This window comes from Phyllostomus hastatus, unplaced genomic scaffold (genome assembly GCF_019186645.2).
Source record: "Phyllostomus hastatus isolate PE091 unplaced genomic scaffold, TTU_PhHast_1.1 phas_contig_196, whole genome shotgun sequence".
Lineage (NCBI taxonomy): Eukaryota > Metazoa > Chordata > Mammalia > Chiroptera > Phyllostomidae > Phyllostomus > Phyllostomus hastatus.
Genome location: NW_025333709.1, coordinates 25,323,380 through 25,347,481, shown reverse-complemented (window position 1 = coordinate 25,347,481; position 24,102 = coordinate 25,323,380). Strand labels below are relative to the sequence as shown.

The 24,102-nt window shown below is 42.1% G+C and overlaps 1 protein-coding gene across 9 annotated transcripts in view; it reads right to left on the bottom strand.

Moving 5' to 3' along the window:
* Nucleotides 1-24,102, bottom strand: part of LIMCH1 (LIM and calponin homology domains 1) — a 315,721-nt gene that overhangs the window by 173,418 nt on the left and 118,201 nt on the right. For all 9 annotated transcript variants that reach the window (XM_045833958.1, XM_045833959.1, XM_045833960.1 and 6 more), the window contains exon 2: nt 18,832-18,902. In XM_045833958.1, coding sequence (XP_045689914.1) covers nt 18,832-18,902 — 71 coding nt within the window. The remainder of the gene's footprint in view (nt 1-18,831; nt 18,903-24,102) is intronic.

Sequence of the window (24,102 nt, the reverse complement as noted above, 5' to 3'; positions counted from 1 at the left end):
TCCTGGCCACTTTTGGATAAAAATCTCACATAAATGAATCAAGTCAACAAACCGTATAGTTGGCCTAATATGTCTGGTGAGAAATATGTAGAAACAGGAAAAAAACTTAGGATCTTGGAGAATCTTTGATTATGAAAAAAGTTCATGGCATTCAAGGTAAGCAAAAATACATGTGTTTCATATATTATACAAATCAAATGGTGTCTACTAAACTCTTACAGTCGAAATCTTCTAAATCTAAAACATACTGTGACCTGTTTCAAAAAGAGGCCCCCTATGTTCCTTCATGTGCTCAGCAAATTTTTATGGAGCTTGCATAATGATCTGGCCCGAAGTTGGGTACAGGAGACACGAGGGAAGACAGGGCGGACCCCGCTCCCTCCCTCATGGGCATGCTCACCCACAGATTTAAAACCCACAGGAGGACCCGAACTGTGCTCGCACGTGGCCCCTGTCATGCACAGCCACCTACTGCACAGCCTTCCTGAGTATTCGAGAAGGTGAATTAAAGACGTGCTCCAAACCCATTCTATGGAATACTGTTCTTAAGTGACTAAAGATTAGATTTGTTAAAGGAACAATTGGTGAGACGTCCAGGAATGAAGCTGATGTCCTGACCAGACCCCAAGCTGCATTTGATAAGTCTTTGCACCACATTGTGGTAGCCTCTCAATCATACTTCAATGGTTATAAAATACAAACTGAAGAAGCTTGTTTCCATTTGCAACTTAAAAGATAATCTCAAATGCCTACTCTGCAACAGAGTGGTTCTGTCTCAAATGGACTCTTCCAGCAGCCAATATAATAGCTTTTCAAGGGGCACAACACTGAGAATATCGTTACAAAGGTATGTTACAGACCATCTAGACAGTAGGCATTATACCAACAAGCAGTGTATTTGTTATTGGACTGAAATATACACATTAAAGGTAAAATTTTTAAAGGATTGCAAAATTTAGCATATTCCACCAGTCATTCAATTCAGAAATTCAAGTCTAATAGTTATTCTAGTGTTTGTGGGAGGGCAGAGATGCTATCTGGACCTTGAACACAGGGTGGGGAATTCATGCCTAATCTCCTGGGAGATTACTTTATTCTTTGCAACAAAAGATTACATCATCATCTCTTCTAGTTCGGTTTATACAGCTGCAATAGGCAACTGTGATCACAAAATTACCTACTTTGTGTCACTTTTAATTTGGCTCACTGGTGTTTTTCTATGTGGTTTCCTTGATCACTTTCTGAGTTTGACTGGGTATCTTAGACGAAGGTATCTACTCTTTCATTTAATCTAACATGGCAACTATTTTTTAACCTAAGCATGAGATCAATTTAACCTTGACCATAAACCTGTTACAGATGTCATTTTTAAAGCTTTCTTTTTAGAGGTGCCTTGGCAAAAGCAGGAAACTTAATAAACTTTCTGAGGTCAAGAAAAATTGACTAAAATAAGGGGGAAAGTGAAACCTGGACCAAAGGGGGAATTTCATATGAACAAAATGGTGATGGAATGCAAATTGCCATCATTAATATCTACCAAATGTTTGAGGGGGGCTATGCACTGTCCAGAGTGTGTGAAGTACAGCTCTATTTAAGCCACTTGGCTTGAACATGCCTAAAGAAGAGATCATAAGAGGTTTTAAAAGGCCTTTATAGACTTGAAATTCCAAGAAATTGGGCCTAATTCTGTGAATTCTAGGGGTCAGCGGTACTGTTATTATTCAGTATAGCTCCTGTGGCAGAGACCACTAACCAAACTTGTCTCCTGTCCCTCCTGGACACACAGCTAGGCTACATTTGCCAGCCTCCTTTGCAATTTTCTGTAGTGATATAACAGAGTGGGGTGCGGGCAGAGTAATATGTATCACCCAGGCCTGCCCCTAAAATCTCTCCCAGGCGATTCTCCATTCTCTCTCTCCTCCCCATTGGCACCGAGGAAGACTGCAGAAGTCACATGTTGAGGATGGAGTCGCTGTTAGTTGGGGTCCCTGAACAGCTGTCTGGAGCCGAGTCATCTCCACCCTTCCCTGCTGCCAAAGCAGGGCTACGTGGGAGTGAGAAGCACATTTCTACTGTATTAACCCACTGAGATATAAGGAGATATATAGCACCCAGCAGTACCTTAATGATTATGGCTCTCCAGAAGGTCTTTTTCCATAAAACCCCTGTCCCCAAGTACAAAATTAAACACATGGGCAGAGCCTTTCCCCCTGGGTCTTGCTGGGAAAGCAGCAGGAGGGAGAAGAGCAAAAATTTGGGAGATTACAAACAAATGGACCCATTATTATTGTCCTTCTTTCACATCACTTCTGACGTTTATACTAAAAAAACCTAACACAACTAAATAATCTATAAGCATGGAAGGGAACCTACAGCAATTATCTGATACCTTGGATTCCTTTTTGACTCATTTTTAATCTGTCTCACAGGCCAATCTCTGCATGACCATTCTTGCAGTCTGGAAATTATGAGATTTTGGGATTAGAAGAAACCTAAGAATTAATAAAATAACCTAGATTAGGAAACCCTCACCAGACACACATCTGAGGTTTCTACCTTGGAGAAGAGGGCTTGCCCATGAAGCTTAGCTTTTTGCATTTCAATAACTAATCCCCAGCCACCAGTCTGGGTCTCCTCCTCGACCTGCCCACCACACGCAAACTGGCCCCACCTAACCCTTGGCGTTGGCCGTGCTGCTTCCCCTCCAAAGACTTCTGCAGGAGTCCTCCCAATGCCTCCAACTGGTAAGCAAGCCCCTTCACCCCCAAGCTGCCCTTCCCATGATGCCTCCTGCTCAAGGTCCTCCCCGCCTTTACAAGCTACAAGTTTAAGATGAAGCAGAATCCATGAACTGTGAAAGCTGGTGATACATGAACAGAATTTAGTATAACCCCCCCACAAAAAGACAGAGAAAGAGAGACTCGAGTTGCTGTGACAGAGGCAAAGATACATGTAATCATCATTGTGCTATGTGGTAATTACAGATAAATGATTGTAATTAGTATTTCTTCTGCACAGCTAAAACACGGTGTTGCTGAGTTTACTGTCAGGAGGGTGGACAGATATCTTGGAAAGTAAAATTGCTGTGATGTGGCTCTGAATGCTTCTGTACCCAGACTTGAGTGAGGTAAGCAGCCAGCCCCTGGCTTTCCATACTCCTTGAGCAAGAAGTGCTCAGAGCCCAGAGTTCCAGAACTGGGACCCATAAAATCCAGAGAGTAATAAGGGCCTCCTGACACAGAAAGACCTGGGTTTGGCTCCACCTCTGCCACTCACTAGGCAGATTATTTAAGTATTCAACCTCCGTGAGCTTCAGATGTTGGGAAGTGGGAACATAATACCCACAAGCCATGGCATCAGAGTGTGACACGTGCAGGTGACACACTTGGCACAGGCCTGGTGGAGAGCATACACTTCCTAAGTGGCAGCGATTATTATCGTCTCTTCCCCTCCAAGAAGGTTTCAACCCCCGCCCTGCCCACAGGTGGAAATCCGATGTGTCAACTATTGGCTCACGGCTCCTCCTAGGCGTCTTGTCCGAGGCTCACCCTAGGCTGGGAGTTGGGAGCGATGAAAGGACAGCAGTGAGGGAATGAGATGACGTTAGTCCTGTGGGAGGGTAGGCCCGCATAAGTGCAGTCCCTAAAACTGGGGTTGGGGAGGAAGGAAGGGAGGGTGCTGACAAAGCAAAGGCAGCACAGAGCTCCAAGGACAACCTTGGCTACATTGCAGCTGTGCCCACATTGCCTCTGGTCCTGCTTCCCTGCCAAACTCTTGCCAAGAGCCGTATCTCTTGCCAAGGCTCCTGTTTCCCTACCTAACTTATCATCCTGCAGGTGATAGGGAAAGGCTAAGAGCTACGAGGCCTTTGCTGTCCTAGAAAAGGTAGGTCAGCTTCTAATGTGGCTAGTTAGCATTCTGGATTGATGTCCTATTCATTTCACCAATTGTTATCGAACACCCCACACCAAGTATGGCGCTAAGCCCACCCCCCCCCCCCAGGGGACTGGGTTCCTCAGTGGGACTGACACGATCTCAGCTGTGGTATGGATGACCTAAGACTCTGTGAAGAACACTAGTCCTATGGGGAAATAACTTCCAAGTTCTAAATTAGTGATTTGGAAAGAACTCTGGAAACACAGCCTATACATAGTAAGGTTGTAAATTAAGGATGGACATAGCAAGACAGGTGTAAGAAGCATTTCTATTTCTCCTTGGTACGGCATTTTATTCAAATATTTGTGTTTGGTGCACAGCAAAAAGTAATCAAAAGTCTCCAACAAATGTCATTTCCTCAGAAGTAAACCTAATCCCATGCTCCTCTGTACAGAGACTGTGCTAGCTGCCTGCTGTTTGCTGGATTCTGTTGAAACTTTTTAGCATGTTATTCAAGGTCTTTCTCAAACTGATACCCATCCTTCATCCCCAGCCTGTCCCATTTCTTCCCAGGCTCTGGCCACAATTCCTTCCTTAGGCATGCAAAGCCCCTTCATATCGCTGAGCACTTTCACAAGCTTGCTGTCCCCTCTGTCTGACTTGCCTTTCCCACAAGCCTCTCCACATCCCTTTGTGGCCTAGCAAACTCCTACTCATCCTTCAAAACCCAGCTTAAAGATCACCCTTCTCTCCAAACCATTTCCTAGGTAAGAAATGCATCTTTCCCCTCTAGGTGCCAACATTCTTTGGCTTCCCTGTTTATCATACATCACCGAAACTGTCCAAATTTCCCACCAGGCAAAGGGTTAGTCCTCTCTGTAAGCCCAGTTCTACTGTATGGGCCAGTCCTTGGTAGGGCCTCAATTTGTTTGGTGAGTAAATTGATATAAAACAAACAATAATTGCAAAGTATCCAGAAGCTGAAAACATCAGTTTTGTAATTCCAGTAGACTTCAAGTTCATTGGCAACTTTGCAACCACAGTTGTGTGAATCACATCCGAACCATTTTCTCAGCACCAAGACTAAAGGTGGGTTCAGGCAACCACATCATAAAAGAATCAGCTGATAGGCTTCCAGTTCCTTCTCACCAATCGCTGTCATTTCATTAAGTTCCTACTGGGCTGGGGGATGGAGGGTGGGGATTAATGAAGTCACTGTGTTCCTCTCTAAAGGACAGTTGTGAGCTGGCTGGCCCCAAAGAAGGTCGTGAAGTCTCTGGGTTCTTCCCTTTGATGTAGCACATGGCACAAACGAGAAGGGGGCTGCAGTGGGGGGTGGGGGGGCACCATGGCTGTTCCTTCTCCCGCAACACACATCATTCTACTTTTCTGGGTGGCAGCAGAAATACAAAATGCAGGCTTATTCAGAGGAATGGAGAGTGTCTTCCTGGGGCCAGAAGCTCCGACAGGGAAGGATTAATACTAAAAGCAAAGCCTTTTTGTCGGTTACAGAAAATGGGCTTTAAGTAAAAGACAACTGTGGTATTTAAGCAATAAAGTCTCATCTCTCCATTCCGTGGCCTTTCTTGTTCTGTTTTGCTTCCTGATTTTAATGAGTGAGCCTTTGATATTCAGTTTTAGTGTTGTTATTTCCTTTACATCTGGCAGCACATTACAATGTGATACTAGCGCATCTAGAAATGCACTAAATGACATTGGAATGAGTCTTCTAAAGGGCATAGTAAACATCTTGAAGCAAAATTTTGAATATCATAATGTATGTGTATGTATGCATTTTATAACACAGAGTTCACCCACTGAAACTAGAATCTGATTTTTCTTTGTTTATTCACAAGATTGTGCAACCATCATGCAAACTAATTTTAGTTTCCTATCTCCCTAAAAGAAACCCCATACCCATTAACTTTAACACCCCATCTCACCCGACCACAAGCCCCTGGCCGTAAACAACCCACATCTACTTCCTGTCTCTATAGATTCGCCCATTCGGTACTTTTCACATAAACGGGATCATATAATTCACGGTCTTCTGTGACTGGTTTCTTTCACTTGGCATAATGGTTTTGGCTCATCCATGTTGTGTCCCTTATTGATAGTTAATTCCTTTTGGTGGACACATAATACTGCATTGTATGGATATATCCCATTTTATCTATCCTTTCGGTGGTTGAAGGGCATTTGGGTGGTTTCTTTCCATCATTTGAGCATCATGAATAATGCTGTCATGAACATGACAAGTTTTTGTTTGGTCACATGTTTTCATTTCTCTTGGATATGTACCTAGAAGTATACTTGCTGGGTCATACAGTAACTTAACATTTAAAGCTTTGAGGAACTCAAATTGTTTACCAAAGTGGTTACACCACTTTCCATCCCCACCAGCAATGCATGAAAATTCCAATTTCTCCACATCTGTGACACACTTACTGTCTTCCTTTTTAATTACAGCCATTCCAGTGGGTGTGATAGTATCTCATAGTGGTTTTGATTTGCATTTTCCAAAAGACTAAAGAGGTTAAACATCTTTTCATGTGTTTGTTGCTCATTTTTATGTCTTGTTTGGAGAGATATTTATTCAGATATCTTTTGCTATTTTTAATTGGATTGTTCCTATTTTTATTATTGAGTTGTAAGGGTTCTTTATATTCTAGATATAAATTCCTTTTCAGATATATGATTTGCAAATAGCGTATTTTCTCCCATTCTGTGGGCTGGGAGATGGTATCATTTGCAGGACAAAAGCATTTAATTTTGATATAGCCCTATTTATCTCTCTTTTTTCTTTTGTTTATACTTTTGATGTTATATGCAAGAAATCATTTTCTAATCCAAGGTCACAGAAATATACTCCTGTATTTTATTCTAAGAATTATATAGTTTCAGTTCTTACCTTTTAGGCCTATGGCCCATTTTGAGTAAATATAGCATTGTCTGAGTACACACTGATTGATTATGAACATGTTAATAATTTCAAAATTTTTTAATTTGGAATTATCTTCCTTCTTCCGTTCTCCTCCGATGGACTGCATTCCTGCCACGTGCAAGCACTGTGAGGCATGGAAAACTGTATGAGTCACTGTCGCTGTGTCAAGGAATTTATAATGTAATAGAAAGTTAAAACAGACAACCTCATGAGTAGTCCCATGTGTGAGACGAATTACTTGTTCTAGACAAAGCCAAATACTTTCTAATCAGAAACAAGCGGGAGCACTCGAAACCAAGGCCGTCGCCTCCACCCCGGGATGTTCGGTTATCCCTGCCAGGGGCACTACGAGGAGGAAGGAAGCGCTGGATTCAGGCTGCAGGTAGAGGGTACCTTAGTGGAAGAAAAGGTGCCCAATGTGTGGGTTTAGGATTTAGAAAGATGGAAATGGACAGGGAAGTGAGCACTCAAGTGGCTACAATGAACTGCAGTCAAAGGCACACAAACGGGGCAACATAAAGAGAATCAGAGGAACAAAAGTCATTCTCGGTGGCCAGTGCAAAGGGGTAGTTTCGATAAGCCACACAGAAACACTGCTCCCAGACAGTGAGGGACACCAGGTTCTAAACAAAGGAACTTCAGTCATGTCCTGTCTTGTGAGCTGGGGCACCGGGAACCATGAAGCATGTTCGGGAATATTAGCCCCGTGGCAGAGTCCTCAGTGGTCTGTAGACTAATCACTCAGCCATAAAGTCTCAACTTTCTATGTGTCCTTTTCATGCACTCATTCTTCTTCCCCTTAATACACAGAGGGAAGTCTATTTCTGCATGGTTAACTGGAAAAAGAAATCATTTATGAACTGGGTCCTTGATGAGATATTTAAGAAAAGGTCCTCTCCTGTGGGTAACCAAAGGAAACATTTAGAATGGAGCACTTGAGGCAGGAATTTTGACCACTTCTCTGTGGGAAGCCAGCCCACCCAGCCTGACAGCCCAGTGGACACATTGAAAAAATGGATTATTAGGGAAATACAATTTAGGAGCTACCAAATCCTCTCAAATGCAGGCAAATCCTAATCCCACATGTAACTCCCCAGGCAGGCCACGGGATAGGCCAGTTTCTCCTCTACCACCCAAGCAGCCCATATTTAAACCTGTTGTTATAATTTTAAAAGTCAATCAGTCATTCTAATAAATGTGTAATAAATTGGCACAGTAGGAAAGAGATTAGGCCCATGATTTTAATGAGCAGAAGTTTCATATTTATTAAGGCACAGACTGATAGGGGGAAGGAAATCACCTATTTTGAAAGAAGTGGTTTCATTGCATATTTTGAGGGAAGTGGTTTCTGAATGATAATTTTGCTAAAATAAATTTCAAACAGTTTTGGAAGCATCAAAACATGCTCTATAATTGCTCTTCTTGGTCCAGGCCATGTAAAACTATGTGTTAATAGAAAAGAAGCTGTAACAAAAATTATATACTTTTAAATAGACAAAACTCTTGCAAAGATGGGTGAACTTGAGAATGTTTCCAATGCACAATGCTCAAATGCACACGAGGGTCTCATGTAGCCTCTTGTAATCGATGCTAAGGCGCAGTTTGAATGGGAACAGTAACCCCCCACACACTGTGCTAAGAGTCCTTCTTTTGAATAGCAACCAAGGGCTCTTTATTTGGTGGGGATTTTTTTTAAAGGGCAACACTGGGGGTCCATTCTGCTCATTCTGAGTTGCGCCAGTTCGCCTTCCATGTTCTTCATCTGTTTTCATCTTCCTTAACATAAGGCTGTCGAAAATAGGATAGCCAATTCTTGCCTAAGTTCCCACCTAAGCCAGGCCAATCTTCAAACAAAAAGCAGCTTTTCATTGGAGATCTCTAAAAAAAGAGTGGGTTGAAATGTCCTCGCTTGAACTTAAAAGCTTAATGAGCCTTGGTGCCAAAGAGCTGGAGACAGGCCAAGTCAGGGAGGCCAGTTGTGATTTGGCAGAAAGACAAGGGAGAATCCTACATAGAAGGCCTATCAAATTCTTAGCAGCCTGCTAAGGCCAAAATCAGTGAGCACAGGGGCACAAGTTTGCTGAGATTTGAATGAGCATCTGGGTTAGAGAAAGAGCTCTCAACAAAGAGCTCTAGACACTGGGATCTACCACCAGTCACCTGGATGGAGACCAGATGACTGGTCTCTATCCAGTCATCTGCAGGAGTAGGGCTGAAGGTCTGATCCAGATTGTTCACCCCCCAGGGTTGCTGAGAGGATTAAATAAAGGATGGGTTTGTGAATACTGAACAAAGCAATGCTGATTCAAAGGCACCAGTCTGCAGTCCCCAGCAACTGTGGTGACCACACAGCCCAGGCAGCCAAGGTCAGTCCCAAATTTCATTGGTTGTACCAGCACCTCAGCTGGTTAATTCCCTCATTCACTCTCAAGAATTTCATTGGAATGACAAATTATAAGCCTTTGGGTCAGATTAATCTCATTTCTTTTACAATAGTTAGGGAAATATTGCATGTGTAGTTTATATTAGATAAGACCTCTTAACAATAGCTTGTTGAAATGATGCAAAAGCAGAAGCCAGACCTAAAACAATCAGGTTAAATCAGAATCAGTTGACTGGCAGTTCCCAGAGATGGTTGTTAAGCTCTCTAGTCCCTCCCTCTATCAGGGCTATGAAATACAAGTGACCTCGAGCTTCTCAAAACTCTACTTAGATCCCAAGGCAACCAAGGTTGCCATGACACCACACTTCCTGGTTTCTTCTCCTCTCTCTGATAATCCTTCATGAGCTTCTCTCTCACCTCTCACCCAGGGTTGAGGCTTCCTCAACTAAGACCTTGTTCTGCTGTTCTTTTTTTTGTTTTAATTTTTTAAATTAAATTTATTGGGGTGACATTAGTTAATACAGTTATATAGGTTTTGAGTGCACAGTTCTATAATACATCACCTGTATATTGTACTGTATATTCACCATCCAAAGTCAAGTCTTCTTTTGAAGACTTGATAAGTGAAGTTTTCACTTATCCCCCCACTTTACCCTCTCCTACCTCCCCAACCCCTCTTTCCCTCTGGTAATCACCATACTATTGTCTGCCTATAAGCTTTGTTTTTGTTTTTTGCTTCATCCCTTCACCTGTTCCATTCAGCCTCCAACCCCCTGCCCTCCGACAGCTGTCAGTCTGCTCTCTGTCCCTATGAGTTTGCTTCTATTTTGTTTATTAGTTTATTTTGTTCATCAGATTCCACCTATGCATGAAATCATATGGTATTTCTCTTTCTCTGACTGGTTTGGTTCATTTAGCATAGTACTCTCCAGGTCCATCCATGCTGTTGCAAAAAATAACAGTTCCCTATTTTTTATGGCCAAGTAGTATTCCATTGTATAAATGTAGCACAGATTTTTTTTATCCACTCATCTACTGAGGGACACTCGGGCTGCTTCCAAATCTTGCCTATCATAAATAATGCTGCAATGAACATATGGGGTGCATATATTCTTTCAAATTTGTGTTTTAGGCTTCTTTGAATATATTCCCAATAGTGAAATTACTGGGTCTAAGGCAGTTCATTTTTAATTTTTTTTTAATTTTTAAATTTATTTTAGAGAGAGGGGAAGGGAGAGAGAAAGAAAGGGAGAGAAACATCAATGTGTGATTGCCTCTCACATGCCCCCCCACCCTAGGGGACCTGACCCACAACCCAGGGATGTGCCCTGACTGGGAATTGAACCAGCAACTTTTTGCTTCATAGTTCCATGCTCAATCCACTGAGCTACACCAGCCAGGGCCATTTTTAATTTTTTGAAGAACCTCCATACTGCTTTCCACAGTGGCTGCACCAATCTTTACTCCCACCAACAGGGTACAAGGGTTCCCCTTTCTCCACATTCTTGCCAACACTTGTTGTTTGTTGATTATTGATGATAGCCATTCTGACAGGTATGAGGTGATATCTCATTGTGGTTTTAATTTGCATTTCTCTAATGATTAGTGACATTGAACATTTCATATGTTTATTGACCATCTGTATGTCTTCTTTGGAGAAGTGTCTATTAGGGTCCTTTGCCCATTTTTTTAATTGGATTGTTTGTTTTTTTGTTGTTGAGTTGTTTAAGTTCTTTATAAATTTTGGATATTCACCCTTTAGTCAGTGTATTATTGGCAAATTAATATTTCACAAAGGATGCAAGAACAGATGATGGGGTAAAGATAGTCTATTCAATAAATGGTGGTGGGAAAATTGGATAGGTGCCAAAAACTGAAATAAGACCACCTTCTTACACCATACACATGAATAAACTCAAAGCAGATTAAAGGCTTCCATGCTAGACTTAAAACCACAAAAATCCTAGTAGAAAATATAGACAGTAGAACCTCGGACATTTCTCATAGCATTATTTTTTCTGATATACTCCTCAGGCAAGGGAAACAAAAGAAAAAATACACAAATGGGACTACATCACACCACAAAGTTTTTGCACAGCAAAGGAAACCATCAACAAAATAAAAAGACAACCCACGGAATGGGAGGACATACTGGCTGTGATCTTCACACCTCATAGATTGACCCTGATGTCCCGCAATAGCTGACCAACCTAATTTGAATACGTACAATCCATCCTCTCACCTCTCCCCCTGGGTGGGCTGTGTGTCTCCCAAATGCACCAAACTGAAGTCATGACCTGTCCCAGCAATCAGAGAACCCTGCACAGCTTTCACTGGGGGCCCCACCCTGCCTGTCATTGACTACTGAAACTGTGGTGTTAGTTTTCAGCCTTTTCTTTCATTTACTTATACCCTATATTCCACCAAGTCCTACTGAATTCTTCAAAACTCTTTTTGTTTTGATTGCTCTGGAGATCAAACCCATAAACCCTTCTATGGCTTACAAGGCCCCAAGCACTCCTGTCCTTGCTTAACTTCTCTCCATCCACCCTCTTCTCATACCATTGTCTCGTTTTCTACATTTTGACCAAACATACCTTGCAGTTCCTCCAATACACAGAACTTTTTCCTGCCTGTCTTGGGGATCTCAAACACGTTATTCTTTCAGTCTAAAATATGCTTCCTCCCTACTCCCATCTCCCTCCCCTTTTTCTCTGGCTAATTTCTACTCTATATTCATGCCTCCACCTAAATGTCCCTTCTACAAGAGAACCTGAAGCTTACAACCCACATGGAGTAAGGCTTTAGATTCCAGATATGATCGGGGAACCACTGTCACATGATTTTATTGCAGTGAACTTGTCACTCTAGTAACTTACTACACTTCTAAGTGGGGTTTTTAAAAGGTTAGTTGATTGAAGGAAGAGAAGCCCTCCCCACACTGACAAGCAGATCTTATGTATGTACAATACGCCAAACACAGCATGCTCCCCCCAAACCTCTCCTCCTGCTCGCGTCCCTAGGCAGGATACCCCTCTCTTTCCCTTACTCTATTTTCGGCCAATGTAAAAATTCAATTGATGTAACATTTCCCCAATAACTGACTCCCACACTATAAAGATCTTCCCTTGTTTAACTTATTAAATCTTGGTCACTTTTGTATTTACTCATACACAGGTTGACACTGTAACCACTGCTTTGTGTGTGTGTTCAATCCCTGAGCACATTATGAAACTCTTGAAGATCAGGAATAAAGCCTTGCATTTCCTTTTTATGCCCCTTGGTGACTACTCTCGGGCTGTGCAGAACGTGGTCAACATCCAACAAATCCTCCTCCAAATGACAAAATGTCTCCATGGAAAGCTACACCATGTACTCCCAGCCTGTCCTAGAGACATGGATAAATCTGTGTGCGCCACATCTTATGCTGAAATCAGGACAAGAATCCAAGACAAACCCTCCTTCTTAGAATAAGCAGCTCATTCATCAGCGATGATATAAACAAGTGTCTACCAATAGATTTCTTATCTTCAGAAAATCATTCCAGCAACATAAGAACTGAGACAAAAATCCACTAAGGCATTCTCTATTGGTCATTTATTTGCAGAGTAACATACTCAGACTCTGCACTCCATGAAAAGGTGTCTGCAGAACAAACTGTAAGTTCACCTCTATGACTCCAAAGAAGACAGTGCCATCACAGAGCATTTTACACATAAAGAAAGCGGGTGCTTCCAGCCCTTGACCTCCAAGTTCTCAGGGATGGGTCCATTCTTCATGTAAAAGTGCGTGTGTGTGTGTGTGTGTGTGTGTGTGAGAGAGAGAGAGAGAGAGAGAGAGAGAAACAGAGAGAGAGAGGAGAGGAAGGGAAGAGATAAGAAGAGCGAAGACAGAGATAGCAAATAATATTGAGGATGACAGTTAAGATTGGGAGAAAGTTAAGGTCACTGATGGTTAGGTAGCCTAGGTAGAAATCTTACTATTAGTCTCAACTTAGTTAATACGTGTTAGTAACAGGTGTATTGTGTGCTACACGCGTATCCAGTGAGGGAAATTCAGAGGATCAGAAAGGTCTTCAGGAAGCTTTCCACCGGGGACAGGAAGCAGATGTAGGACAAAGAGCTAAAATGCCAGCAGCAGGGGTCCTCAGAAGCCTGAGAGGGACCCACTAACTCTGCCTGGGGTGCTCTGGAACAGCTTCTCAAAGAAAGAAACTGCAACAGACTGGAGGGAGCAGGAGGAAATGACATCACCACAGAGGTCAAGGTTACCAATTTCAAAACAATCGGTCTCGCCTCCCGCTCTGCCAGCCAATGCTCATACATACGGATGATGAAGTCTGTAAGGCACCCAAACTTTCTTGCCCAGTTTTTGATCACAGGCTGGGCAAGAGAAGCCAGAAAGTAAAATCTCAATTCGTTCATCCTGTGGCTTGTCGGCAGCCCCAGGCAGAGAGCTGATGGGCGCACGGTGCCACTGAGTTCCATGGACTGTCATATTCGTAATTGACTTTGGGCCTATTTCCAACACTATTAACGAGGAGAGCTAGTGATCCACAGTGCCAGCAAGAGCCAGACACCACTGAGTGCTTTACGGTATTCTCTCCCTGGAATCCCTCAGGGACCATAAGAGGCAGTAACTTCCCCATTTCATAGACAGAAGGGGGAAAGTTAACGTTTGAGTGTCTGCTAGGTTCCAAGCACTAAACAAGGAGTTTCCTACATATTTTCAATTCATGAAATCCCCAGAACAACCCTATGAACTAGGTATAATTACATCTGTTTTTATAGGTGAGGAAACTGGTGCTGAGGGAGGCGAGGGAACTTGCCTGAGGACATGGGGCAGGCGACTCCGAGGTCTGGACTGTCCACTAGGTTGAACCATACAAAATCACGTTTTCTGACTGATTTGGTCTACTAATACAACATTATCATAGAATTCAACTTAAGGTTCCCCAAATGCATTCACTTCCCATTATACTCTCTCGTTAAAGGATGTGCACTGCCTTTTGTTATATATACAACATATGTAAAGCAAGTATGGCACAATGATAATAACTGTACTTAGTTGTGGGGTGTATGGGTAATCCTTACATTATTATATTATAACCCTTACATTATAATCCTTACATTATTCTTGTAACATATTTTGTATACGTTTGAAAATTTCTAGTAAAAAATCAGAGCTGGGGAGGCTGGGGGGTCTGGGGGGAGTGGATTATGAAGAAATTCCTGAGAAAACCTTTTGTAAAAAATTATTTGATTTACCCAGATAGCATTTTTGCATTGCCCAAACTCAATTACTTCACTTTACGAGGATAAACAATTTACATCTAAAATCAATTCCATGGTACTCACGGGCTGGCCAACTTCTCCTGTAAAAGATAGATAGTAACGAGGCTCGAGAACCCACACACAAACTCCGGTTTTGTTTTATTTTCAGCTCTTTAAAAATGTAAAAGCCATTCTTTGCAAGGAGGAAGGCCAGTACAAAAACAAACTAAGGGTCATGATTTGCCAGCCCCTGATACAGATGGAATGTCATAGAGTTCTATCTAAATAATAAAGTCAGAGTCAGGAAAACAAGTCAGAAACTTTCCTTTCTGGAATGATTTCAAAACAGTCTGACCTGGGTGCAGGGAAGTGGATGACCCTCACAGCGACTCTGTACAGGGAAGGGCTTCCTTAGGGAGCGGATTCTTTTTTTTAATGTTCTTTAGTTCTTCTTCTTATTTTTATTTTTTAATTTTTTTTATTGTTGTTCAGACTGAGGAATGGGTTTGCTTTTGTTTTTGTTTTGTTTTTTTTTTTGCAGCCTTCCTTTTGAACCCTGAAGTCCTCAAGGGACACAATGCAGTATTCAATGAACACTTCTAACAGCATGACAATTGTCACATGTTTGCAGCTTTGTCACACATTGACCCCAGACCTCTAATGTTCAGGGGAGAGAAAGCCCAGTCATTTGAGCATTAATCTCTCAAACTTCAACTATACACACTTGACAAAAGCGACAGAGCAAGAGAGATGATTATAGCAAAAACACATCCACTATAATTCCAGCTGGCATACGCACTCTCTTTTATGCTTGCTATTACTGTAAGTTATGCACTTATGCACAAGTATCACTGTTTACACGGGGATGCATATGCGAAGCCATGTGCCTGTGAGAAGCCGTGTGCACTGCACTTTGCGGGCGAAGTGAAAGAGCTCCCAGGGCGATTTGGAGGCTCGTCAATTTCCATCTGCTAAGCTGCCTGTAGGTGCCAGTCTTTTCTCTCTGCCACTGTAGTTTTTATTTTTAGTACAGGCCCACCGCTCTCATTGTCTCCATCTAGTTTTGACGGCTCCACCTAAGCACTCCGAAATCTACATCGTCCACTGACCACGGCTCCCCGTCCTCTCATGCCCTCGCTCTTACTGGACTTGCCTTCTTATCTTAAGAAGGACAGCCAGGCCCTTGATGCTTACAGTTTCAAGCCCGCCAACCCAGTGAGCCCCCAGCGGTTATCCTCTGTACTGCCCTTCTCCTCACACTCTCGGTTTTCTGGCACCGATTCCATCCCAACACGACCTTCCAACCTCTTGTTTTTCTCTCCCATTGCAATCCCACCTCTAGACACAGGGCAGTGGAGGAGAGCAAAAGCCAAGAAATCAGACTTCTGCATTTAAATCTTTCTTACTTGTATAATGTTGGCCAAGTTAGGCAACCCTCTGTGCCTCAGCTACTTCCACTGTACAATGGGTATGGTAATAGTCCTCATAGGCTGCGGGTAGGTGTAGAACCAGGCTGGTAAGAAGAAAATCAGGCCCCAGCCCCAGACGATGCCCTTTAGTTTGACAAGAACTATGAACTTAAAATTCCAGGCTCATAAAAAAACTCAGGAAATTTTTAGTGGACAAAGAGCATGGTGTCCCTCCACGGTTGCAACCAACAGTTAGAAACTGATCCCACTCAGACAAGGAGATGAGAGTTTGTTGAACAAAAGGAAGAATAGTTTTCAGCTGGGGTCCTATGTTTTTAAATGTGGCTATATGGGTGGTGATTAAGGAGTTAGAACACTCTCTGGTTCTAGAGAGTGGCACAGCCTTAAGCACTTTTTAAAAAAATTTTACTGAATTTATTGGGGTGACTGACATTGGCTAACAAAGTTATATAGATCTCAAGTGTATTCTGCTTTCCAAAGACAGGTGTTTAAAACCTGCATGGACCCATTGACTGGCAACCCTCCCCTTCCCGAGACCCTCCAAGCTGAGTTTCCTGCTGTTTGGCCCTTGCCATCAGCCAACCGCAAACCTGGAACAGTGCAAGGCCCCCTCCTGGCCAGCCTGGTCTCTGGAGACAAGTCCCAGAAAATGCACCTGCTAATGCCCATCTGCAGCAGCCCAATGTGCTCAGATCAAACCTAGCCATGCGCTGACCAAAATGGAGAGCGGAAATCTCCCTCCGTTGTTACCAACCTTCAGTGCATGCAGCTGCTGGGTCATATTTTTGTGCCTCGTTGCTCTGTGGGACTCAGACAATAACTCACTCATCTTGGGTTTGTATCCTGCCTACCCAGACAGCAACACGTGTCCACGTCCTGTATTGGCCAGCCTCTCAGTTTCAACAGCAGGCTGTTTGCTGTCCAAGCCCTTTATTTATTTAAAGAGACCTTTGCTATAATCTCTGCCTCCATGTTGTCTAACCATACTATTTCCTAATCATGGCCTGGACTTAAACCCTATCTCTCCACTCTGATATAGCTCTAACACTCATGAATGTGTTTGCAAAAGGCCAATGGATAGTGGCATTGCACACATAAGAGAATCCATCCTCTAACTCAACATCTTCATTTAGGTAAAAATCAAATCCTGTGTGTGCAAATGTCTTTAGATCAAGAGCCTTGCCTTCACCTGAGCCTACAGAGTCCAAAGTCAGGCACTGTCCCTGATGAATTTATTCATGGGGATGCGGTGGAGAAGCAGAGGCCTATAAGAATCTTTGGAACAAATTTTAGGTAAACAAAAATTGATATCCAAGACCCACTTCCACAGATTAAGAAAGAAAGCATTAGGGAGATAAATTAGGTCATATTCTGGCTAGTCCATTAACACTGGGAGAGGGCTAAGCTCAGAATCATTGGAGAAGCAGGTGCTAGAATCCAAAGGAAGTGTTAGGGGTCTGTCTGGGTTTGTCTTCAGTGAGGTGCTAAACCAGTTATGGTTCACCTATGAGATGAGCTCTGACTGAGCTTTAATAAAGAGAAAAGATCTGGTGAGGGACGTAAGTATGAGAAGACTTCATAGGAAGGAAGGCATGGAATCAGCTAACAGGGGGTTTCTCTTTGAGGAAAGAAGGGTTGTAGAGAGCAGGGGGGAAAGGACGCTGATGTGAAATGTGTTGAAAGATGCTGCATAATAATCAACATCTGAACACAAATGTAATTGTTAGGACACTTTATCCACAGGATCCTGTTGAAATTCACAAAAAAAGTTTGTGGAAGGGGCAATAGGTATGAAGTTTTTATTATCATTTTAGAGAAGGGAAGTAGAGACTAGAGAGGAAGGTAACTTACTTAAGGGTGAAGGAGGGACCTGACTATCTAGTTCTCAGGCTCTAAAACCCGAGTTCTTTCAGTTACATCGGTGGGTGGGTCCCAAACAACATTCTGAAAGCCGCTAAAATTAGAACTCGTTCTATGTGATTCCAATTGCATAAAGTTCAAGAAAAGATAAAATAGATGTGATGATAGAAATCAGAACAGTGCTTTCTACAGGTGGTTGAGATCGACTGGGAAAGGACATGGGGAAACTTTCTGTTCTACATCTTGATCAGGGTGTAGGTTACAGGCAAGCACACCGTTTTGAAAACACATGAGACTGTAAATTTTGGAGCTGTGCATTTCATGTAGATACATTTATTTCGCTTCAATAAAATATGAATCAGTACCTCGATTACAGAAGCTTTTAAATAAATTCAGATTTTGAATTTTCAAATTTGACTTGAAGTTTGTGTCTACCCACCTATAAGTCTTAAGGTTCTAGTTTGTGTCCAGAACTACTTCACAGAAAGTTCTTGAATCCATCATCCCAGAGGCACTCTATGACAAAGCCCAGGCTCAAAACATACAAATTAAACTCTGCAGCCATGATTCATACTTGAATTCTGCCAACAGCACAAATGAAGCATACGAAAACTAGTTCAGGGACGCAGGCCCAGAGAGGGACACTGCCTGGCATGCTCGTCAGTAAATAGAAGCACTGTTTGCACTTGGCACGAGCTGCTTTTGTTGGGGTGGGAGGTGGGGCGGACAAGAGGGGAAAAGCTGCTACTTTTATCACAATTCGGTCCACACCCTTCCAATTACCTGGGCCTGAATTTTTACCTAGTGACAGTGGGCTGGAGCTGAGTAGCAACTACCAGATGCTCCTTTATCTAGTCCAAAGCTGTCCCAGGCCCGCCGCGCCCTACTGACCATTGACCCCTCACCTATTTCTTTACATTTACTGCTTAACCCGGTGATTTTTTTTTTAATTTCAGATTCAAACTGATTAAATTCTAAACAAAACGCTGGATGTTTTACCTGCAAACTGAATAGCACTGATAATTCTTTTTGAATAAAAACCAACGGGATATAGGCGATACTTACTCGCAGAGAAGGATTCCGTTTTCTAACCCTGTCCGAAAATCTTTATCACCAAAGCTCCTGCCAGTTACTTGCTGGAAAAGAAAACAAAAAGAGACCATAAATTTTTCATTTTTTTAATCAGAAAGCACAGTCATTATATGCTTGTATATATTTACCAGCCTTGAAGTAACTGGTAGCATTTTAAGAATGGCAAAAATGAGCCCCAAATTTCCTTTCCATGTGTAGTTTTGCTTAGATCAGCTAATCTTAAATTAAGACCATTTCTTTGAAGGGGTTTTTTTCCTATCTATTACCTTTAAAAATATCTGTTCTTCCTGGTAAATATGTTACTTTTGGGGAGTTTGGCCATGATACGTCAAGGCCAAGCCTCTTTCATCCATACACTTTCACAAAACCCTGTAGGAAGTACCATCTAAGGATGAAGTGTCTATTTGTTAAAATGTTAAGGGGGCAGGAGGGGAAGAAAGGCAGACCCCTAGCCTTCAGAGACTAATAGTAAGACAGGAAGATTACAGCTAATATCCAAGGTAGCATGATGTGACAGAGGAAAGTAAGATCTGGGAAGGAACGACCTCCAACAGCACAGGGCAAAGGGCCGGTCTCGACACCTCTCCGGAGCCCTCCAGCTTAGGCTCTCGGGCGCTCGTGTGTTCATGTGATAAATACTTTTTGATCATCTACAGCATGCCATGTAAATATCCACACTAGTAACTCTAAAGCAACGTCTTAAATAGCAAAATAAAAAAGTTACAGCTAATGAGCCAAGAAATGAGATTAAAGGAAATCACAAAACACTCTAACAATTTTAAAAAGGCAAAAAAAAATGGAGAAAGGAATACAGAACAGGTGGAATAAATAGAAAGGAAATAGTAATACTGTAGACTTAAACCTAACCATATCAGTAGATGAATTACATATAAATAGCCCAATTATCCCCAATTAAAAGACAGATTGTCCGATTGGATAAAAAAAGCAAGATTCAACAATGTGATGCTTATGAGAAATGCACAAGATAGAAACACGTTAAAATATGAGAATAGAATAAGATACACCATGCCAACACTAATGAAAAGAAAGTTGAGTAGTCACATTAATGTCAGACAAAGGAACTTTTAGAACAAAGAATATTTAAGGGACAGAGAAAGTTATTTCGTAATGACAAAGGATTTAACTCATCAGGAAGACACAGCAATCCTAAACATTTTCGCACTTAATTAATAAAAAAAGCCTTCAGAACTTCCAGCCAAGATGGAGGCATAGGTAGACATGCTTTCCTTCCTCACACAACCAAAAGCAGGACAACAACAAATTTAAAAACAAAAACAACCAGAACTGCCAGAAAATTGACCTGTGTGGAAGTCCCACAACCAAGGAGTTAAAGAAGAAACATTCATTTGGACTGGTTGGAGGGACAGACACAGGCAGCTGGGGTGGAAAGAACTAATGGCAAGGCAACAGACTGGGCCAGGCGAGGCGGCTGGTGGACTGGGCACGTGGATAAGCTGGGAGGGACAACTAGGGAGCAACACAGACAGCACAACCCAGGGTTCCAACACAGGAAACTAAAGCCTCAAAACTTCTGGCTGTAAAAATCTGTGGGGGTTGCAGCAGTGGTAGAAACTCCCAACCTCACAGGAGAGTTCGGTGGGAGACCCAAGGGTCCTAGAAAGCACACAGACGCACCCACACAGGAATCAGCACCAGAAGGGCCCAGTTTGCTTGGGGGAAGGGGGAAGTGACTGAAATATGACAGAGAGCAGAGCAAGTGCCATTATTCCCTCTCAGACCCCTCCCCCACATACAGCATCATGACACAGCGAAGTGGGTTGCCCCACCCTGGCAAATACCTAAGGCTCTGCCCCTTTCAACATTACAAGTGCACTCAAAGAAATATGGCCCAAATGAAAGAATAGATCAAAGCTCAGGAAAAGAACTAAGTGGTGAGGAGATAACCAACCTGTCAGATGCAGAGTTCAAAACACTGATAATCAGGATGCTCACACAAATGGGCGAGTATGGATACAAAACAGAGGAAGGAGTGACAGCTCTGCAAAGTGAAATAAAGGAAAATGTACAGGGAACCAACAGTGAAGGGAAGGAAACAGGACTCAAATCAACGGTTTGGCCCAGAAGGAAGAAATAAATATTCAGCCAGAACAGAATGAAGAAACAAGAATTCAAAAACTTGAGGAGATGCTTAGGAACCTCCAGGACAACTTGAAATGTTCCAACATCTGAATCATAAGGGTGCCAGAAGGAGAAGAGGAAGACCAAGAAATTGAAAACTTATTTGAAAAAATAATGAAGGAAAACTTCCCTAACCTGGCAAAGGCAATAGACTTCCAGGAAGTCCAGGAAGCTCAGGGAGTCCCAGAGAAACTGGACTCAAAGAGTAACACACCATGAAACATAATCAAATTACCCAAGATTAAAGATAAGTAGAGAATCTTAAAAGTAGCAAAAAGAAAGGAGAGAATTACCTACAAAGGAGTTCCCATAAGACTATCAGCTGATTTTGTGAAAGAAACTTTACAAGTAAGAAGTGGCTGGAAAGAAGTATTCAAAGTCATGAAAGGCAAGGATCTACATCTGAGATGACTCTATCCAGCAATGCTATCAGTAGAATGGGAGGGCAGATAAAGTGCTTCCCAGATAAGACCAAGTTAAAGGAGTTCATCATCATCAAGCTTTTATTATATGAAATGTTAAAAGGACTTATCTAAGAAAAAGAACAAGATCAAAACTATGAACAGTAAAATGACAACAAACTCACAACTATCAACAACTGAACCTAAAAAACAAACAAAGCAAACAACTAGAACAAGAACAGAATCACAGAAATGGAGATCACATGGAGGGCTACTGGTGGGGAGTGGGAGGGGAGCGAATGGTGGAAAGGCACAGGGAATAAGAAGCATAATTCATAGGTATGAAACCGACAGAGGGGGGAGTTAAGAATAGCATAGGAAATGGAGAAGCCGAAGAACTTATATGTATGACCCATGGACATGAACTGAGGATGGGGAATGATAGTGGGAGGGCAGTGCAGGGCAGAGGGGGATGAAGGAGAGAAAAAAATGGGAGAATTGTAATAGCATGATCTATAAAATATACTTGCAAAATAATTTAAAAAGCTTCAAAATACATAAGCCAAAATAGATAGACTTGTAAGGAGAAATAGACAAATTCACAATTAGAATCAAAGATTGAATCTCTCTCTTTGAAAACACAGAATAAGCAGACAGAAAATAGAAAGCTTCAAAATACATAAGACAAAACAGATGGACTTGCATGGAGAAATAGACAAATTTACAACTAGAATCAAAGATCGAATATCTCTCTGAAATCAGATAGAATAAGCAGACAGAAAATCAATAAGGATAAGGACGAGTCGAACAACACTATTGACCGAGTAGACTTAATTGACATTTCTACAATACTCCAACCTATAACAGCAGAATACCCATTTTTCTTCTTAAGTTCACAATGAACGTTTATTGAAATAGATTAATTTCTGGGTTAGAAAACAAGTCTCCACAAACTTAAAAGAACTCATTTCATAAAAAAGTATGTTACCTGACTGACCACAATGGAATCAAATCAGAAACTAACAACAGAAATATCTGTGGAATAACCCACAAATAATTTTAAACTAAGTAGCACAATTCTACACAACCCATTGATTAGAAAAGGAATCAAAAGAAATTAGAATGTATCCTGTAGTGAAAGAATATGGTGATATACCAATGTATAGGAAGACGCTCAAGTAGTATTTGGGGAAACTGTATACCACAAAACAGCTATATCAGAAAAGAAGATCTCAAATCAGTGAATTTTGCTTCCGCCTTAAGCAAATTAAGCCTAAATTAAGCAGAAAGGAGGGGAAATTACTTTATATCAGAGTTGAAATCAATCAAACAGAAAAATTGATGGTATCAAAAGCTGTTTCTTTGAGAGCAATAAAATGACAACTCTTCAGCCAGGTCGATAAACCATTAGCTGATAAAATTGATAACCTTTGGTTTTTAGCCAAAAAAAAGACACAAATTATCAACATCAGGAATGACAGAGATGACATTATTTCATATCCCACAGACATTAAAAGGGTAACCAAAAACAGTATGAATAAATGTGTTAGGTAGCAGCTAGGAATGAGCAGCAGAGCGGGGCTAAAGGCAGGGCCCTCGCCGTTACAATCTAACAAAGAAGTTAACACAGGAGACAAGGAGCAAAAGGGAGACAAGTCTCGCCCATTAACTCAGCAGTCCTGAGCTCGGTTTGTTAAGATTGCTGGTGTCTCGAACATAAACAGCACAAGACGAAAGGGATAGTTCTTGAGATTTTATGCTGGGAAAGGGAGCCTCTGGAATAATTTCTCTAAGACAAAGAGCCTTTCCTACCTGAGAAAGAAAGCTCTGTGGCTGTACATTATTCCCAGGATTTAGAAGGGGAGGGAGGAAGCTGGAAGCTGACTCAGGTATACAAACCCTGAACCCCAAGAGCTGGCATATTTGGATTAGTTACGTACCCACTTGTACCCACCCGGCTCAAGTGTATAGAGCAAACTTACTAACAACTTTCTTTCCTCAACATGTGGGGCATTTAGACTTGCTGGGTGCCTGCTCTCAGCTCTGTGCTTGTATGTGTTTCATAAATAAACTGCTATTTCATTTCCGCTAGACCTTTTGTCTCTTGCTTGAATTATTCTCTTGCAAGTGAGACAAGAACCCAGGTGGGGGAGGGGGCCTCTTGACTCGGGTCTCTCTCTCCCCACCCGGAACAAATTCACCAACTTAGATGAAGGGGATAAATTCCTTGATATAAACAATCAAAGTTCACTCAACAAAGAAATAGATCATCTCCACCCATCTCCTCCAAAAAATGCCAGGCCCCGAAGGCTTGCCTGGTAAACTATACCAAATACGTAAGGAAGAAATAATGCAATTCCACACAAACTCTTCCAGGCAACTGATGAGGAAAGAACACTCACAAATGCATTCTGTTAGGCCAACATTACCTTGCTTCCAAAACCCGAAAAAGACATTACCAGACACACACATAGAGGAAATAGATCAACATGTTCTCTCTCCATGGCTGGAATCAGATGTGACTTTTATTTTCTTCTTTAAAAATGTCCCTATTTTTGCCTTGGCTGGTGTGGCTCAGTGGACTGAGCACTAGGCTGAGAACTGAAAGGTCACTGGTTTGATTCCCTGTCAGGGCACATGCCTGGGTTGCAGGCCAGGTCCACAGTTGGGGGTGTGCAAAAGG